The sequence below is a fragment of the Peromyscus eremicus genome, chromosome 17 (assembly GCF_949786415.1).
Source record: "Peromyscus eremicus chromosome 17, PerEre_H2_v1, whole genome shotgun sequence".
Classification (NCBI taxonomy): domain Eukaryota; kingdom Metazoa; phylum Chordata; class Mammalia; order Rodentia; family Cricetidae; genus Peromyscus; species Peromyscus eremicus.
In genome coordinates, this window is record NC_081433.1 from 7953955 (window position 1) to 7968966 (window position 15012).

The window sequence follows — 15012 nt, forward strand, 5'->3', positions numbered from 1 at the left end:
AAGCTCCTGCATTGCTGTGTTCCTCATAGGACATACTTTTAAAAAATACCCTTTCCCAGAATGCAGAGTGCTGGTTAATTCATCCTACTTCTCAGCTTGGGCTACTGCTGGTTGAAACTGAACGCAGGCTCTTGGCTATACCCAACTAGTTTTGCTGGTAAAACAAAGCAGGAACCAGGCTGTCCTTACTCCCTATCTACTTCAAACAGAAGTTAGTGTGTTGATTAAAAGATAATTGTGCTGTCCCTCGAATATTTTGAATGCTACCTCCTATGAACTCAAGGGACATAAAAATATAAATATGAAAATGAATTTCATATCTAGAAAACACTAATAAAGAATGTCATAATGGGGAAAAAAATAAAGGTGTGTTCCACTACTGCCTGACCTCTGTGGCTAACTCTGTGGCTGGCCCTGTCCTCTGAACTTTAGGCCAGTTTTATGTCTTAGATTACAAATAACCAACACAGCTCTCAGCACAAAACAGGCCTTTCCGGGCAGTTTGGGATAAGGATAGCCCGCCCTGAAAGGCTGGAGTTGGTGACCACAGTTCCCAGTCCCCTGACCTCACTGCTGGCCTGGGCTCCAATCAGGAGGCTGAGATAAGCAGAAGGACCACAGCCACCTGGGGCCCAGGGTGAGTGAACCTTGCCCTGTGCCTGTCACAGCAGCTGCTGTCCTTGACCACACCATGGGGAACCTGCAGCGACTCAGCCTGCTCTGTGTTGTCCTGGCCAGCCTCCTGTTACCTGGAGGAAGTGGTGAGTGAGTGCTCCAGCTCTTCACACTGCAGAGCGCCCAGGAGGAGGGCATGAGGGTGGGTAGTCGGAAGGGTGGGATGGTGGGTACACTGGCCCAGCCACAGGCTGTCTTCTACTGGTATAGTTAGGGCCAGCTGCGACTGCTCACACAGGGCACAAGTCGTTACGGGCGAAGGGGTCTGGAGCAAGGAGAAGAGAGGTAAAACAGAGACAGAGGGAGAGGGGGCAGTGATGAGGAGGGAGGGGAGGACAGAGATAAACAGAGGAGATAAAGCCACCCAGACACGGGAGAGACAGGAGACAGGGCCCCCAAGCTTGGAAGCTCAGCTGGGCCAGAGACTGCACAAGGCAAGGCTGTGCAGACAGGCAACAAGCAGCCCCCAGGCCTGCTCAAAAGAAGGGCTTGTTTTAGTTAACCCGGAGCAGGCTCCACTCACACCCGCTCACACGGAGCTGGCCTTGCACCAGGACAAGAATCAACCTCTGGAAACACAGGGGCACTTCCCACACATTTGGTCCTTGTTGAGGAAAGAGTCACTGGCAAACCTGACACCCGATCCATGGGTCAATGCCTGCAAGTCACTGCCAAGGTCGGCACCACAGAGACAACCCCATGTTTGAGGACAGCGATGTGCAGGGGCTGGGAAAATCGAAGGCCACAAGCAACAAAACACACCGCCAACACTGAGCAGCCCTGTGTCGGGACATTTGGAGTCTTCGGTGGTTCCCATGGACCAGTGTTCACAACGTTACCCTGTTTTAGTTTCATGTGGCCAACCTTGATTTTACTCAAATCAGATCCTTTGGCTGCCAGCCGAGTGGATCTGCATGACTGTCTAGAAGCTGAGTATAGCTTTCCAGCAAAGTCATTCATGGGGACTAAGGTTTAGTCAAAAGAGCAGGACCTGGAGGCCAGACCAGCTGCCTTCATTCACTGGACAGTGACTCAGTAGCACATACTGTTTCCAGGCCTAGGACCAGCCACGGGCAGATAGGCCACATCTGTTCATAGGACCATATTCCCAGTGAGGTGACAGCAGCAAACCGAGAGACACATAACATCAGAGAAGACAAGAAACAGCGCAAGGCAAGGGGGTCCCAGAGACATGGAGGCGGTCAGGGTGCTGGGCCTCCCGAGGGGGTCCTGCGATGGGGCGATCCACGTGTGCCGCTGGGCAATCAATCACTTTTGCGTCCCTGTGACCAAATGCCTGGTACAGCAGATCAAGGGAGAAAGGGTTCCTTTTGGTTCCTGGTTGCAGAGGTCTCAATCGGTCATGGCAGGGAGGGTGTGACAGAGTGGCGCAGCTCCCACCGCAGCAGCCAGGAAGCCGAGAGAAGGGAGAAGGAGAGCATGTGGTCTGCTGGGCCTTCCTTTCTCCTCCTTTATTCTCTCTAGGCTCCCAGCCCTCGTGGTGACACACCCACGCTCACAGTGCATCTTTCTCCCTCAGCTAGTTCTCTCTGGAAACGCCCTTACGGACACACCCAGCGGCGTGTCCCAGTCTAGGTTGACAATGCGGAATCATCATCATACCAGGGAAGAATGGTCCAGACAGGGAAGAAAGCATGTGCAAAGGCCTTGGGGGCGGGGGAGGAGACCTGGTAACTGGTGAGGGTCCTTCACCAGAATCCTCTGTTTTCTAGTATTTATTAACCGGGAACGTGCCAGCAACGTCCTGTCGAGGACTCGGAGGGCAAACTCAATTTTTGAAGAGATGAAAAAAGGAAATCTGGAAAGAGAGTGTATGGAAGAAATTTGTTCTTATGAAGAGGCCCGAGAAGTCTTTGAGGATGATAAAATGACGGTGAGTCAGGCCAGGTCCACATGAGGATGGCTAGGCCATCCCACCTTCCTTTTTGGCTGGGCCGAGTCATCTCAGTTCCTTTGTCGCATCCCAGCTCCTGGGCTGCTGCTTATTCCCAAATGTAGTGGTGCACGTCTTTAATCCCAGAACTCAGGAGGCAAAGGCAGGTGGACCAATGTGAATTTGAGGGCCTGGTCTACACAGCAAGTTCCAAGCCAGGCAGGAAGACATAGCAAGAGCCTGTCTCAGGAGAGAGAGAGAGAGAGAGAGAGAGAGAGAGAGAGAGAGAGAGAGAGAGAGAGAGAGAGAGAGAGAGAAGAGAGAGAGAGAGAGAAAGAGAGAGAGAGAGATTAATTCCTTTAATTACTTAAATACCAAAACAATGGTTTATATCTAATAAAAAAATCCATAGTTGTGGGAACTATTTTTATTTTAAGCATCTGTTTAAAATAGCTACACATGTATGAATATAAAACTATTCAATAGATAAGGAATTACTTTCTTCAATACATGGAATCCATCTCACTCCCTTTGTGGTGCTCTAACAAAATTCCCTAGGCTAGGGAATTCACAAATGGCATGAAGTTTTTGCTCGTAGATGTGGAGGGTGGGAAGTTCAAGGCCAAGACGGCAGAAGTTTTGGTGTCTGATGAGGACCCTGTGTCTGCTTCCAGGGGCTTCGCTGCCCCACTCATGGAGGAAGAGCTCAAGAAGGGATGTATAAAAGCTTCACAAGGCTTCAGTCACCTCACAATGGCAGAGCCCTTACGATCTAGCCACTGCATAAAGCCTTAACTCTTAATACGATGCCATCCAGGGCTGCAGAAGAGGCTAAAGAATTAAGAGCCATGGAAGAAGTATTACTGGGAGTCTTGGGGCAGGGAGTCCCAGCAAAGCTACCATATGATACCTGGGAAACTGGGTCCTCTCTTTTGGATTCAGTCTTGTTAATAAACTCAGTATTTAAAAGACCCACACAGAAGCTCCTGGGCTAAGAATGGACTCCAAAGGAGGCTCAGGGACAACTGATTAAGGCTGAAAAGGACAGCCCAAGGGCAGGTAAGTTGTCTGGGTGGGGGACGAGGAGGGGCGTGAAAACAAGGGACAGGAGCCATGCCTGCTGTAAGGTGGCATGGTGGTCAGTCACCGGCTGCAAGCAGTCACCCAGCGGATAGAGGCGCTTTGGAAAAAGAAGGAGGAAGCCCAGTGCATTGGCTGGGGAGTTTAAAGGTACAGTTAGACTCTAGCCAGCATCCAAATGAAAGCGAAGAGAAAGAAAATGTAATTATGCCTTCGTAACGTCAAAGACTTGGAAGGGTGGGAAGACCCAGCTCACCCCCATGGAGTGTGTAAGAGCACAGGAGTTGTGGGAAGAAAAATATATTATCTTTTTTTTTAAATTAATTATCCCTTTATGAACTACATTTTCCCATCCCAGAATTCCTGCTGCCCTAGCATAGCCCCTATAGATTGTCATAAAGTTTGGCTGGGTCTGCTCAGAAAAACATATCATCTTAAGGTGAACCCATCTTCCTAGACGTGGACTCTTAGCCCGGTGCCTGACCCACCACACAAGATTAACCCTTAAGAGAGGAGGAGACAAGGGTATGTCTTCACCAGGAGATAGATTCCATTCTTCATAAATACTGAGTTTCAACCTCTGAACCGGAGGGCAAAACACGGTATTCAAATACTTATATCCTAAAATGACAAACCTCACACTAAACAAAACCTAACACAAACTGAATCAGAGACCTAAAGGCAAAACAAGAAAAACCTTTCATAGAAATGTAGGATGCGGAGGTAGCCAGTTCTTAAGCACAGTGCCCAAAAATAATTCAAAAGAGAAAAATTAATCAGTCAAACTTGGTCAGATGGATTTTTTTTCCTCTGGGGGAAAAAACAGTTAAGAGAATGAATATACAAGCTACTGACCAAGAAAGAGTTTGCAACTCACACTTCCAATGAGTGATCCAGACTCCTTAAAGAACTCATAGCCCAAGAGAAGAAATGAACACCTGAGAAAGTTCAATGAGAAAAACCCCGGAAGAGCTACATCACCAAAGATGAAATGTGGTGGCAAGCGCCTGAGGAGACACTCCAACCGCTAACCATCGTGGGGCTCGGGAACAGGCACAGCAAGGCCTACTCTACTGACAGTGGTTATCAGTAGGGCTGTGCCCAGTGGCTGACTGCAGATAAGGCAGAGCTTTGGGGCAAGGGAGCCACCAGATATCCAAATTCGTGTGCTACCTGCAGGGAAGTGCACCTCACACGCCCTTGGAAATAGTGGGAGTTTCTCAGAAAGCCATATAAAGTGACCCACTGCTGTGGGGGAAGCCATCCCTGGGCATTTACCCTACAGAGATGAAAACTTATTTTCACATAAAAACCATCTCACATAAAACACAAATGGGGTTTTCTTTTCTTTTCTTTCTTTTTTTTTTTTCTGAGACAGGATTTCTCTTTGTAGTCTGGCTGTCCTGGAACTCACTCAGTAGACCAGGCTGGCCTTGAACTCTTGGAGATCCGCCTGCCTCTGCCTCCCTCCGAGTGCTGGGATTAAAGGCGTGCGCCACCACTGCCTGACCCGGACATGTATGTTTACAGCAGCTCCAATCATAATTACTCCAAGCTGGAAATAGCACGAGCATCATCCCCTGTTGGATGAATGCAAGCACATTTCGAGCCAGCAACAAGCTGGAGCAAACTCAGGCACACAGGTAGCTGGACATGTTCTGGAGGCACGGTGCTGAAGAGACTTTCACAAGCTTGCTTCGTGTATGATTTCACTTATCAGACATTCTTCAAAAGTCACTGCTTTACTGAAGAGCAGCAGGTTTGCGGTGGATACCGGGACTTGATGGGTTTGGGGGTGAGGTTGGGGCTGTGATTGAGGGGTTGGGTGAAGATGGGGGCTGTGTGTATTTTGATTGTATGGGTGGTCACACAAGTCTACACACACGCTGAAGTTCAAAGAATTGTCCACACACAAAAAATGGATTTTACTGTGTAACATTTAAATTAGGAGAAACTGGACTTTATTTTTTTCTTAAGATAGGAGCACATGTAGCAGGCTGGCCTCAAACTCAGTATGAAGTTGAGGAATGACTTAGAATTTCAGTCTTCCTGCCTCAACTCCAAAGTGCTGGGATTACAGGCATGTGTGGTTACACCCAATTTCTGTTTGACTTTTGAAAATATATTCTGAACCAAGAAGATCTGTCTTTCTCTCCTTCCCCGTGAGAGTGAATCAAAGACTTCCCACAAACTAGGCCAGCGCTCTACCCCAGGCTGTATCTCCAGTCTAAACTGAATATTTTAAAGACAGCACATTCATCGCTGTGACTACCATAGCAGATTCCTATAAGCGGAACAGCTTAAAGTAACAAAGATTTATTCACTTGAAATTTTGGAGACAATGAGCACAGGCAGAGTCCTTTGGAAGCGCCAGAAGAAGCTATGCTGTGGCTCCAGATGCTACCTCTGTGGTCACCTCCCATGATCTCCCTCCACTGTTTGCTACAGGTGACCTTTCTTAACTTTGAAATGGACACTCTCATTGGTTCAGAGAATGAGATAATTCTGGATGACTTCATCTGAGTCTTCACACTCATTTACATCCACAAAGTTCCATTTCTAGTTAAGGTCGTATTCTGAGGTCCCACATAGATCTGAATGGGGAGCGGGACTGTGACCAGCTGGGTGTACTGTGACTGTCTGCTAGTGTAACATTGGCCTTGACCTGTTTTCAGATAATTAGCAGTTCATACTTTTCCCATTCACATAATTATGACTGGCAGCCTGTGATCTTTTCTTAATTGTGAGCATGGGGGTCTGTTAACTGAACATCATGCTCCAGTGGTGTGTAAGGAATGGAGCTATTTCTTCTAGCCCATTTCTTGTTACCTTGAAATGTGGTTTCAATGTTCGGCAAGGACCATGTGTTGAAGCAGATGGGAGATAGGCCCTCTCAGGAATGAAGTATCCTGGCAGCTCAACCTTTCAGTTGGAGAAGTTCTGGAACACTCCTTAGGGCAGGTTACTGGAGACGGTTACTGTTAGTGTGAAATGTCTGTTTTTTCTAATGTGTTTTAAAATAATTTTTTCTTTTAGAATGAATTCTGGAACAAATACAAAGGTAAGGTATTTCCTATTTCAATCATGAGAGAGACTCCTTAACATTTAAATTAAGATAAAGGATTGGCTTTGGAAAACATTTTTAATTACATTCTTGTTCAAATCTTATTTATCTACACTTTTCTCTTCTGGGTTTCCATGATACTTATTTAAAGTATTTTATAGTAAGTTTATATTGATTCCAATTTTATTATTTATTAAAATACACATCTTTTTAAATGGGATCTTGGTGCCCACAGTGGCCACAAACTCCCGGGTTCAAGCCACCCTCATTACTCAGCCTCTTGAGTAATGGGACTGTGTGTGTTTTCCACCGTGTCTGGCTCAGATACAGACTTAAACAAGTTCTTCCTTACCTGAAGATACCAAATTCCATGACATCTTTAATAAGTATAGCAAGTTGAAGCAAAAAGTGGAGCTTGAAATACTGGACTTTCTAAAAGATGGTCACCCTGATGACTGTTCTTAGCATCAGAGACGATACTGGTCATGGCTACCTGGAAGTTACTTCAAAATGGCAGTTAGATCCCCTCCTCTGAGTAAGTGGCATACCAAGAGAGGTGGAACCTGTGCCAGAGCTGGATCAACCCCTGATTCTCATTCCACACCCAGAGGCCTTGGGAAAAAGGGTCGCCACCCTGATCAGCACCCAGTCCAGAAACAAGTGCTACACACTGTCTTCTTGTCCTCCTTTCCAGAGGAGGCAAAGCGCCTCTCCCTGGCCACGAACACATTGTCATACGTCCCAGCAGAAACCAGGAACCCAGCCAATGAAGCAATGGACAGGGGTATCACACAGACATAGCCACCGAAGTGGGGCCCAAACAAATCTAGGTCTGACGAATGACTCTCAGGAGGAGAAGCAGGGCTCAAGCTGTCTGCGAAGTGGATGCAAGCTTGGGTCATGCAGGGCCAGTGGTTCCCATGGTGAAACGCCTTCGGCTTCCGTTTCCCCATCCTCTCCTTGCAGATGGTGACCAGTGTGAAAGCAGTCCTTGCCAGAATCAAGGCAAGTGTCGCGATGGCCTTGGGGAGTACACGTGCACCTGCTTGGAGGGATATGAAGGCAAAAACTGTGAATTGTGTAAGTCCCTCTGCTTGATGGACCTGGGTCATGCCGTGAGGAGGGAAGAGGGAAGGCACTGAAATGCCTGACGAGACCGTCTAAGTCGTTTGTAATTCCCCGACACATTGAACCGCTGGGTGTGTGTGTCCTCTAGCGGCCCTGTGGGGTGCGTCATGAATGCTTCCCTGTGGGTCAGAGCTGCTGTGGGGCACCATGAGGCAGGTGACAGTGCCCATGTCAAGGGCAGCACCCTGGATGAGGAAGATGTGCACAGCCCTCAACAGAGAGCATGTGCCTGCCCCCTCCTCACAAAGCTTCTCATTGGAGAGCTCTGTGAGGATGCTGAGTGTTCTTCCCATGGCCTGTATAGATGCTGAATGTCCTTCCTAAGACCTGTACGGATGCCAGGTGTCCCTCTCACGGCCTGTGAGGATACTAGGCATTCCCCTCATAACTTGCGTGTATGTCAAATGTCCCTCTCGTGGCCTGTGAGGATGCCAGGTGTTCCTCCTGTGCATATGTTGAATGTCCCTCCCATGGTCTGGGGAGGCAGCAGCAGGGAGAAAGGCTTCCGTGAGACTGGCACCTCACTTGGCTTCCTGTCCTGTTATCATGAAAACCACCCATGTGTGTCTTTCTTGGGACTCTGTTCCTTTGCCTACGCCAGCCTGGGCATTGCTGAGATTGGGCAGACACAGCTGGCATGTCTGAGTTCAGCACGTGTCTATCAGGAAGGGCTCATCTGTCCTCTGCCTTGCAGTGGTTCGGAAACTCTGCAGCCTAGACAACGGGGACTGTGACCAGTTCTGCAGTGAAGAGCAGAACTCAGTGGTGTGCTCCTGTGCCAGCGGTTACTACCTGGGTGATGATGGCAAGTCCTGCATCTCCACAGGTAGGGGCCGTCAGGCCGTGGAGACAGTGTGGCACGACTGTGGGCACTAATGTGGCATGTTCTGATGGGACTTGCGGAGGCCAGTGATGCCAGGAGATGGAGAATGAGAACTGGAGCTCTGGACAGTTCAACCATAAAAGCTTTAGGCTTGAGTTAAGATACGTCAGACCCAGGGACAAACAGCTGCTCCGCCTCAGCAGCTGAAGGGGCTGGCACTGTTACCTCATGCCTGGCAAAGGAGGTGATCCCAGGCATCACTGTGCTGGGCCGACCCACAGCCCTGGCACTGACTTCTGTGCAGGGTAGCCCCATGCTCCTCTGGGCTCAGAGCCTGGAATCCAGAGTTGTCACAATATCCCAGGCTGGCCCTGAACTCAGAGATCTGCCTGCCTCTGCCTCCAGAGTGCTGGGATTAAAGGTGTGCACGCACACACACACACGCACACACACACACACACGCACGCACGCACGCACACACACACACACGCACACACGCACACACACACGCACACACACACACACGCACACACACGCACGCACACACACACACACACACACACACACACACACACACACCCCGCAAGCTGTGTTTTACTAACCTCTCAGTTGACTCTCAGTCAGGCTTAAACATCACACCCTGGCCTTCCAGGGGTCCTCACGAGGCCTCTGTTACCCCTGTTCTTCCAGTATCCTTCCCCTGTGGGAAAACCACCATAGGACGTAGGAAGAGGGCCGTGGCCCAGAACACCAGCGACAGTGAGCCTGTCACTGAAGACTTTATACAGGACTTGGATATGCTGTTCCCTACGAAGAGTCCTTCTGAGCTGCTCAACCTCAATGAGACACAGCCCACAAAGGACAGCAAAAACCTTATTCGGATCGTGGGTGGCCGAGCATGTGATGACGGAGAGTGTCCCTGGCAGGTAACTGGCCTAAGCTAGAACTGGCTGCAAATAGAACCATCCTCTTGTGCTGCAGGCTGGCGGGGCAACCCACTCAGGGTCAGCAACTCAGGCCCGCAAAGCGCCTTCCCAGGGGTCATCACTCCACTTCTAGTGTGGGAATATTTTGCAAACAAAAACATCCAAATGCTAAGAGGGATAAAATACCTTAAAGAAAGACACATCTATTTATGTTCAAAATGTTTGTTTTCAACCACTCTTTGGTTAATTGATGTGGTCTAGGGCTGCCAGACTTAGGGGGAAAAAATCCCAAGCCCCTCAGTAAAACTTGAGCCTCCCCCAATGAACACTCCCTGATGTAAATGTCCTGAACTCTGCAGGAAAGTGCTCATCCACTTTCTGACCCTCGATTGGCAGGGTGCTCTGAATCTCTTCCATCATCTCCACTGGCATTTGAGATTTCCAACTTCCAAAACCTAAATGCCTATCCAAGAAGCAAAAACCCTAGAGCAGTGGTTCTCAACCTGTGAGTCTGACCCCTTTGAAGATGCATATCGGATATCCTGCATATCAGATATTTACATGATGATTTGTAACAGTAGCAAAATTACAGTTATGAAGTAGCAATGAAATAATTTTATGGTTGGGGCTCACCACCACATGAGGAACTGTATTAAAGGGTCACAGCATCAGGAAGGTTGAGAACCGCTGACCTAGAGTCACCAGCAATCCCCAGAGATCACCTACAGGGCACTGGGCAGGCGTGGCTGATCAGAGGCAGGAGAAGCAGTCCCCACCTATGTATAACTCTTTGGACGTGCGTACTGAGGACTCACTGGGCCCAGAGAGGCTTCTGTGTGTTGGCTATGAGATCAAGTATCCGCAGGGAGGCTGGAGAATGCTCACAGGGACCCTGACGGAGTCTGGATAAGAGAAATTTGTTCCTAAAAGATTTGGTTCCTCCTTAGGAAAAAACATGTGGAGCTGGGTCTTAGACTGGTTTCCCCTCTCTTGCCACTCAAGCAAGTTTGAGATTATGTAATTATCAAAGATAAACAGGGGCTGGAAGATGGCTCAGTGGTTAAGAGGGAATGCTCCTTTTCCAGAGGACCAGAGTTCAATTCCTGGCACCTCAAATCTCCTGTAACTCCAACTCCAAGAGATCTGCCACCTTCAGCCTCCACAGCTACCTCCACTCATGTGTACATATCCACACAAATAAAGAATAAAGATAAATACATCTTTAAAGTAAGAAAAATAAAATACACTCAATAAAGGACAAATTGTCTTTTTTTAGCTATGAACAACCTCAAGAATTCTTTCAAGACTTAATACTTCCGTGTACTTTTTTTTGAGATAGGGTCTCACAATGTGGGCCTGGCTAGTCTAGAACTCACTATGTAGACCAGTCTGGTCTCAAACTTATAAGAGATCTGCCTGCCTCTGTCTCCCTAGTCCCAGGATTAAAGATGAGTGCCACATGCAGCCTGTCCATTGACTTTTTGAGTGGAGCCCCTAACTTCCATTAGAGCAGTGGTTCTCAGCCTTCCTAATGCTGTGACCCTTTAATACAGTTCCTCATGCTGTGGTGACCCCCAACCATGAAACTATTTTGTTGCTACTTCATAACTGTAATTTTGCTACTGTTACAAATTGTAATGTAAATATTTGATATGCAATCCCAACAGGGTCGTGAGCCACAGGTTGAGAACCAGTGTGTAAGAGGGTAGGGAATTCCCTGGAGAAAGGCAAGCTGGTCAACACTTGGTGTCCAGCACTTCAGACCCAGTGCTTTGGGGTGGGCATGGTTCCTCTCCTGGCCATCACTTGCTTCCCTTGGCTCACTGCTCAGTAGCATCTGTCAGCAGAACACCACATTCAAAAGCAGACATACAGACCCAGAGCCAGTCATCCCAGAGAGTGGCATTTCATGAGCAGGAAGGACTCTGGGAAGTAAGGTGTTTCTGCAAAGCCAGGCTGCTCTAGGTCATGAGTCACAGCCACGTAAACCCAAAGGCTCTTACTACAGTGAAATGTTTTTCTGTGCGTAGGGAGGAAATGCTAGGATTGGTTTGGAAAAGCTTAAAGAGGAGGCCCTGTTAGAGTGACCTTATCATCTTGATGGGAAGGAGACAGGCAAAGGCATCCTGCAGGGCTGGCACTTGGCCCAGGGTTAGAGCCTCAGCAAATGTCTGTCGGTCAATCTCTAAAGTAGACCAAACCTATCGTGAGGAAACAAGGCTGGGTGTTTCCATGGGGTTGGTCACAATATGGGCACCAGAGAACATACAGAGCATCAGGCAGGAAGGGCTGGGCCACTTGCGTAAATGCCACCAGAGATGCAGGGTCAGGAGATGTAGGGCTGGCTAGTGGGGGCAGAGAGCAGAGCCCGGCTGTGCAGAATACATGGGTTCTCTGCCAGGCTCAGGAGTTTGACTCTAGCACTAAGAGAAGGGTACCATGCACTCTCTAGGAAGCAGACAGGCAGAAGGCTCTCGGGGTAGTCCAGTGGACGTGGTCAGAGAGACAGGTGTAAGGCTCCCAGGAAAGGCTCTTTGAGACTCATTGGGGGCCCCACACAGCCTAGTCAGCTTGGCACCACCCTCGTGCAGACCATAGGTGGTTTGCAGACGTTCTGTTCTGGTCACAGGCTCTGCTCATCAATGAAAACAATGAGGGGTTCTGTGGCGGCACCATCTTGAATGAGTTCTACATCCTCACGGCAGCCCACTGTCTGCACCAAGCCAAGCGATTCAAGGTGAGGGTAGGTAAGTGACACTCCAGCCCTGGGGACACCGCCATCTTAAGCCCTCGGAATACTATCGTTGCTGTCCCCCAGGCCCTCTAGAACTCATGGGGTCTGTTAGCAACGCTTGCTCAACCCCAGAAGTTCTGCTTGGAGACTGAGAGGTCATCCCACAGGAGGAAGGTCAGGGAGGAGAAGTGGGTGGGCATGGACAGACTTCCCCAGGCCAGCCCATTCTGCACAGAGACTTCCCTCTTAGTGTCCTTTCCCCCAAAGCCTTCCCAGCTGCCTCTCTCCACAGATCTCTCAGGGTCTCTTACTTTCATTTATACGTCATTTAGTTCATTTTGATGTTCCTACAAGACCCACAAGCTAGCCAGTGAAAAATCCAGCACAAGCCTCAAATGCAGTTTGAAAATGTCTGACACATCTCTGCTCCAGATTTTTTCTTAATTTTTTTTATTTAACTTTATTTTATGTGCATTGGTGTTTGGCCATGGGTGTCAGGTCCTCTGGAACTGGAGTTACAGACAGTTGTGAACTGCCATGTGGATACTGGGAACAGAACCCGGGACCTCTGGAAGAGCAGCCAGTGCTCTTAACCACTAAGCCATCTCTCCAGTCCCTCTGCTCCAGATTTAACAAGTATAGATAGGTGAGGCTAGTCCAGGGTCTCATTTCACGCTATGTGTCCAAAGCCTTAACTTCCAGTGTGTATAGAAAGAAACTTCAGTCATGACTGAGATGTTACTGCATGCTCCCCTCACGGCCTGCAGCGCTGTGACTGAGATGTTACTGCATGCTCCCCTCACGGTCTGCAGCGCTGTGACTGAGATGTTACTGCATGCTCCCCTCACGGTCTGCAGCGCTGTGAATGAGATGTTGCTGCATGCTCCCCTCACAGTCTGCATGCTCCCCTCACAGTCTGCAGCGCTGTGACTGAGATGTTACTGCATGCTCCCCTCACGGACTGCAGCGCTGTGACTGAGATGTTACTGCATGCTCCCCTCATGGTCTGCAGTGCTGTGACTGAGATGTTACTGCATGCTCCCCTCACGGTTTGCAGTGCTGTGACCGAGATGTTACTGCATGCTCCCCGCACAGTCTGCAGCTCTGCACTTTCGGTTCATCTCAACTCAGACTGGTCAGGGCTGGGTCCGCAGCCCAGGTCTGGAATAGGAGACCCTGGGCTCTGAGCAGATTGACGGACTCAGCCTGCAGGAAATACTCAGGGAACATCTGCCAAGGCATGAGAAATTAGAAAGAACTGGAGTCCGAAACCTTCACACAGAAATACAGTCAGGAAGCTGGAGGCGGCTAGGTGGTTAACAGCACTGACCGCTCTCTCACAGAGGACCTGGGTTCAGTTCCCAGAACCCGTATGGGGGCTCACATCTGTCTGTAACTCCAGTTCAAAGGGGATCTGATGCCCTGGTCTCTACAGGCCCTAGGCATGTGCAAAGCACACATACATATACATGCAGGCAAACACTCATACACATACAATAAAATAAACCTTTTTTAAAAAAAGAGTCTTTAAAAATATGATCAGAAGGTGAAACCCTGGAAGGAAGACAGAAGTCCTTTTAAGTACCTTTAGTCTCTCTATGGAGGACAGGGCTGTTCCTGAATTTGCAAGGCACTGGCCTCATCCTTGAGTGCTAGGAGTACAAGCATACACTCTTCATCTTGGTCTTCTTTTTATTAGGAAAAAAACTTCTTTTGTGGGGTTGGGGGAAGGGTTTATTCAACTTACACTTCCACATCACTGTTCCTCAGCAAAGGAAGTCAGGGCAGGAACTCAAGCAGGAGCCTGTGTCAATGTGACTTAAAACCAACCAGATCATTCCCTCACCTCCCCCCACACTCTCTTTCTCTCTCTTTCTTGAGACAGGATCTGGTTATGTAGCCCTGGCTGCCCTGGAACTTAACTATGTAGATGATGCTGGCTTCCACCTCACAGAGATCCTCCTTCTTCTGCCTCCTTCCTGACGGAACTAAAGACATGCTTCTTTAAAGGTAGCTGATATACAAACACCTGGCCCTCAGAGAACTAACTGCCTCCCCCACCTCCCTCCTTCCCCCCTCCCTCTCTCTCCAGGCGACCGGAACACAGAGAAGGAGGAAGGCAATGAGATGTCGCACGAGGTAGATGTGGTTATAAAGCACAACAAGTTCGTGAGGGAGACCTACGACTTCGACATCGCGGTGCTCAAGCTGAAGACGCCCATCACGTTCCGCATGAACGTGGCCCCCGCCTGCCTGCCTCAGAAGGACTGGGCCGAGGCCACCCTGATGACACAGAAGTCAGGCATCGTGAGTGGGTTCGGACGCACGCACGAGAAGGGCCGCCAGTCAAACATCTTGAAGATGCTGGAGGTGCCCTACGTGGACCGCAACACCTGCAAGCTCTCCAGCAGCTTCAGCATCACACAGAACATGTTCTGTGCTGGCTATGACGCCAAGCTGGAGGACGCCTGCCAGGGGGACAGCGGGGGCCCCCACGTCACCCGGTTCAAGGACACCTACTTTGTGACTGGCATCGTGAGCTGGGGAGAAGGGTGTGCGAGGAAAGGGAAGTACGGGGTCTACACGAAGGTCACGGCCTTCCTCAAGTGGATAGACAAGTCCATGAAAGCCAGGGTGGCGCCCACGTCTGAGAGCCCAAGGTCAAGTTCTTCAAGCCCTCCCCATTAA

The 15012-nt window shown here is 49.2% G+C and overlaps 1 protein-coding gene across 1 annotated transcript; it reads left to right on the forward strand.

Annotated features, from left to right (window-relative positions):
- Window positions 1–661: 661 nt before the first annotated feature.
- Window positions 662–15012, forward strand: F10 (coagulation factor X). Its single transcript, XM_059244920.1, has 8 exons — window positions 662–761; window positions 2409–2569; window positions 6686–6710; window positions 7680–7793; window positions 8536–8667; window positions 9355–9590; window positions 12220–12337; window positions 14417–15012. Exons 1-8 carry the CDS (start codon window positions 692–694, stop codon window positions 15010–15012), a joined length of 1452 nt encoding a protein of 483 aa, XP_059100903.1. The 5' UTR covers window positions 662–691.

Excerpts from the sequence above, each read along its gene's own strand:
- F10 (XM_059244920.1), top strand. The coding sequence starts at position 692 with ATGGGGAACCTGCAGCGACTCAGCCTGCTCTGTGTTGTCCTGGCCAGC. Across the intron at positions 762-2,408 it reads CCTGTTACCTGGAGGAAGTG|TATTTATTAACCGGGAACGT; the intron begins GTGAGTGAGTGC and ends TCTGTTTTCTAG. Across the intron at positions 9,591-12,219 it reads ACGGAGAGTGTCCCTGGCAG|GCTCTGCTCATCAATGAAAA; the intron begins GTAACTGGCCTA and ends TTCTGGTCACAG.